This window comes from Hippoglossus stenolepis, chromosome 22 (genome assembly GCF_022539355.2).
Source record: "Hippoglossus stenolepis isolate QCI-W04-F060 chromosome 22, HSTE1.2, whole genome shotgun sequence".
NCBI classification, from domain to species: domain Eukaryota; kingdom Metazoa; phylum Chordata; class Actinopteri; order Pleuronectiformes; family Pleuronectidae; genus Hippoglossus; species Hippoglossus stenolepis.
The window spans coordinates 14,954,036-14,958,179 of NC_061504.1; the positions used below are offsets into that span (position 1 = coordinate 14,954,036).

Sequence of the window (4,144 nt, forward strand, 5' to 3'; positions counted from 1 at the left end):
ACTTTTCTCATTTAGTCCATTTGACACTAATGGTTCAGTGTTATTGCTTTAATTCTTATTGAATCTTAAAGTTTTAACTCAAACCAGTTATTCTCGACTTCTCTGGCTTGTAAATCTTTGAAAGTGACGCAGAATCTTGTGACTGCACTTCAGGCAACATTCATTTCTTTATTTTCAAACACTTTAGAGCCTGTAGAGGTGGATCCTCACCACAGTTTACTAGTGAAAAAGCAAATTTTGTTAAAATAAAACCATAGAAATGAACATTATTTTGTATTTGCTCCGTCTTGACGCTTCAAACGTGTGAAAAGCTCCATAGATTTGGTGTCTGAGAGGTTGGGGTAAGTAAAGGGTTAAAACCTTGTGTCTCCTCCTCCTTAAAGTGACTCAACACAACAGGAAGTAGGAAGTGCTCACAGTCCAGCACGTCCTCCTGTCACAGGCTGTCGGGTATGTTTACATCCAGCTCCTCTTGTATAAACTGACACTCAGCTGATCTGTAAAAGGCTCTAAACACTGGTTTGTGTGCAGCAGAGTTTAAAGTGAAAGTGCTTGTGGGTATAAATACAAACTCTGCCTGTGTTCGATCATGTGTCTCTGTGTTTGTTCCACTTTCGTTTCCCAGGCGTCAGAATGGCCGGCCGGCTCTCTCTCCAGGAGGTGGACCTCTCCTGTCCCATCTGCTGCGAGATCTTCAAGGACCCCGTGGTCCTCAAGTGCAGCCACAGCTTCTGTGCGTCCTGCCTGCAGCGGTACTGGACCCGGCGGGATCGAAGCCGCGACTGCCCCCTGTGCAGGACCCAGAGCGTGGACGACCCCGTGCCCAGCCTCACCCTGAGGAACCTGTGCGAGTCGTGGATCATCCCTGAGGACGAGGGCCCCGAGGAGAGGGCGACCGGGGAGCTGCCTGGCGAGCCGGGGGAGATGTGCCCCCTTCACGGGGAGAGGCTGAAGCTCTTCTGCCTGTTGGACAAGGAGCCCATCTGCGTGGTGTGTCACACCTCCAGGAAACACAAGCTGCACGACTGCTGCCCGGTCAGCGAGGCCGTGGCAGACGTGAAGGTGAATTCTTCCAGATGAGGCGAATTGAGGTGGAATACTGATGTGCTCCTCCTCCAGACTGTTTATCTAAGCTCCCAATGAGCTGCCGTGTTTGAGGACGTTACAATTATGAGGTTATGTTAATAGGTTTCTCAAAAAATGAATTCTCTCTACTTAGGAGAAGATGAAGTCGGCCCTCGGCGTGCTGCAGAAGAAGAGGGACGCGTTTGACAAAATGAAGAAGAACTACGAGGACACCGTGGTGCATATCCAGGTGCTGGTTTCTGGTGTGAACGTGTTTTACCGCGTTGATCATTTCCGAAACCTTCCTCTGTCATACGCTGCTTTTCATTTCAGGTCCAGGCCCAATTCGTGGAGAGACGAACCCGCGAGGAGTTTCAGAAACTTCACAGCTTCCTGCAGGCGGAGGAGGACGCCAGGATGGAGGAGCTGAGGAGTGAGGAAGAGGAGAAGAAGCGAGAGATGATGCAGAGGATTGCAGAGATTGAAGGAAATATAACGTCGGTGTCGGCGTCCATCAGAGAATTGGAGGAGCAGATGGCTTTAGAGGACATCTTTGTCCTTCATGTACGTAAACATCTTTAAAAATGAGCACGAACACTTGAATCTCAGTTATTTAAGTGAATTGCAATGTGTTGTTTTTTCAGAAATGCAAGGGGACGCTGCCAAGGTAGAAACTCTTTGATATTTTAAACTTTAGATTTTCTTTTCCTTTTATAATTTGAGACACAAAGTCCATTTCCTCGTTTTCCCGCAGCGCCGACAGTCCAGCTGAAGCTCCAGTCCCGGCTCCAGTCGCGACTCCAGCGGCGCTCATCGATGTGGCCAAATATGTGGGATCTCTGACGTTCCACGTTTGGGAGAAGATGCATAAAATCATCAAATACAGTGAGAACGTGCTCGATTACTTTTCAGGTCACGCTGAGGTTTATTCTTTAAAGGTGACATGTGATGCTCTTTTACTTTTTTCTTCCTCTCCTGTGTTTTTAAGTTTTATTTCTATTCGTCAAAGTTAAGTAAAGTTTAAAAGTCCCGACAGAAAACACTGAAGCTCCTGAAACACCTCGATACTTCCTGGTGATTGTGATGTCATACCCCCTCATTTGCATAATGAGTGCAGCGTTTCACCATTAATTATCTTGTGCAGGGATTGGTTGACCAATCACAACAGAGGGGGGCCTTAAAGAGACAGGAGCGTTCGGGCCTTTTCTGAACCTAAGTAACAACCCAAAGTAAAATACCTGAATCTGAGCAGAAAGAAGGATTTAGCTGCAGTTTCCTTCCCTTCAGGGGAGATTTTTTTGAATCAACCACATCTCACAGCAGCCGTCCATCTTGTTTCCTTCAGCCCCGGTCACCCTGGACCCGAACACGGCCGCCCCCTGGCTCACCTTGTCGGACGACCTCACCAGCGTCTGCGACAGCGACGAGAAGCAGCAGCTGCCCGACAACCCGGAGAGGTTCGACCCCGACACGGCCGTGCTGGGCCGCGAGAGCTTCACCTCGGGGAAGCACTCCTGGGACGTGAACGTGGGCGACAACACGGCGTGGGTGGTCGGCGTGGCGAAGGAGTCGGTGGTGAGGAAGGAGAAGATGTCGTCGGTGCTGAGGAACGGCTACCTGTGCGTGTACTTCTACCACAACATGTACTTCGCGGGCACCTCTCCTCTGACCCGCCTCACCCTGAAGAACAACCCGAAGAAGGTCCGGGTGCTGCTGGACTGCGACAAGGGCCGGGTGTCGTTCCACAACCCGCACGACAACGCGCTCATCTACACGTTCAAGCACGCCATCGTGGAGAGGGTGTTCCCCTACTTCTGGGTGGGCTGTCAGCTGTGTCCTCTGACCGTGGAGCCCAAGGAAGTTTCCCTGAAGGTTGTTGAGTATTTTTGAGAGAACGCAACTTTTTTCTTTTTCCCCCCCAAAAAAGGATGAGGAACACAAAGAGCGAGGAGGCTGCTCAGAATGTGAAATCAAAGAGCACCAGATCTTTTGTGTTTCTCTACAATATCCACACAATGAATGCCTTATCTGCTCACTGAGAATGATTTAACTTGAACTTGATCCCTGCACTCGAAAGGTCCCACCCCTCCCTCTTGTCTGTGGTTCTTCATATCTTAATACTCGGTGACCTTGCAAACAGCATTTAAGAGAATTATCATTTTTATGATTATAAGTTTGCATAATGATTCTGCACATGCACGTCAAACTCTTGAGCCAAGTCCTGTTTATACATTACTAAAAAAAGCTTTATGTGCTCACTAATGATGTCATTGAGGTTTGTGGGAACTAATTAATAATAAATCATTTACTAATATAAAGACTTCCCTTGATTTTGTGCAACTTATGAGTTCCTCCGGTGGTTTTAGGAGCCACCAGATGTTTTAGCCTTAAAAGAAGCAGTGAGTGGTTTGTTTGTTTGTTTTATAATAAAGCTACTGAACGGATTTTCCAAGAAACAAAGAAGAACGCATCAAGTTTACGATTATTACAGTAGATACAGTGAACAAATGCACATCAGCCATTTCAATACATAAGATGTACATATCCCTACATTGGACTGGGGGGAGGGGGGGGCAGTGCACAGAAACCCTGGACAGATGAATACATGCCATTATTATTATTTCAGGTTATTACAATATTACTTGATAAAATATATATGTATATAAAACAGAGGAAAATGTGCCTATACAGCTAATGTTGGCTCTTTTATAATATTGAGCAATGTTCCCTATTATTATTATTATTATTATTATTATTATTATTATTATTATTTAGTTATTGTTGTTTTTATGGTTGTAATTGTTACCATTATTATTAATAATAATGGTAACAATTTCAGATGAAACTGAATATTTTAAAATGTTAATATGTATCGTTATTAATTGTTATTTCTGTGTATCGGAATAAAATTACAAAATCACATTAAATGATGGGCTGAATTATGTGTGTGTGTACATATTATTCAAGTCAGCGTGTAAATTCATTTCTTGCTTTAATTTGTTGGGTTCCTTCCTTCACACTTTCTTTCCTTCCTTCCTTCCTTCACACTTTCTTTCCTTCCTTCCTTCCTTCACACTTT

At 45.3% G+C, this 4,144-nt stretch overlaps 1 protein-coding gene across 1 annotated transcript; it reads left to right on the forward strand.

Moving 5' to 3' along the window:
• Positions 1-397: 397 nt before the first annotated feature.
• LOC118101910 (zinc-binding protein A33) lies at positions 398-3,528 on the forward strand. Its single transcript, XM_035147995.2, has 7 exons — positions 398-450; positions 626-1,062; positions 1,220-1,315; positions 1,399-1,629; positions 1,710-1,732; positions 1,820-1,950; positions 2,411-3,528. The coding sequence occupies exons 2-7, from the start codon at positions 634-636 to the stop codon at positions 2,953-2,955; spliced, it is 1,455 nt and encodes a 484-aa protein (XP_035003886.1). The 5' UTR covers positions 398-450; positions 626-633; the 3' UTR covers positions 2,956-3,528.
• Positions 3,529-4,144: the final 616 nt, after the last annotated feature.

Bases quoted from the DNA above. Each gene is read 5' to 3' on its own strand.
- LOC118101910 (XM_035147995.2), top strand. From the start codon at position 634: ATGGCCGGCCGGCTCTCTCTCCAGGAGGTGGACCTCTCCTGTCCCATC. The intron at 1,316-1,398 runs GTGCTGGTTTCT...TTTTCATTTCAG, and splicing joins ACACCGTGGTGCATATCCAG to GTCCAGGCCCAATTCGTGGA. The intron at 1,951-2,410 runs GTGAGAACGTGC...TGTTTCCTTCAG, and splicing joins GCATAAAATCATCAAATACA to CCCCGGTCACCCTGGACCCG.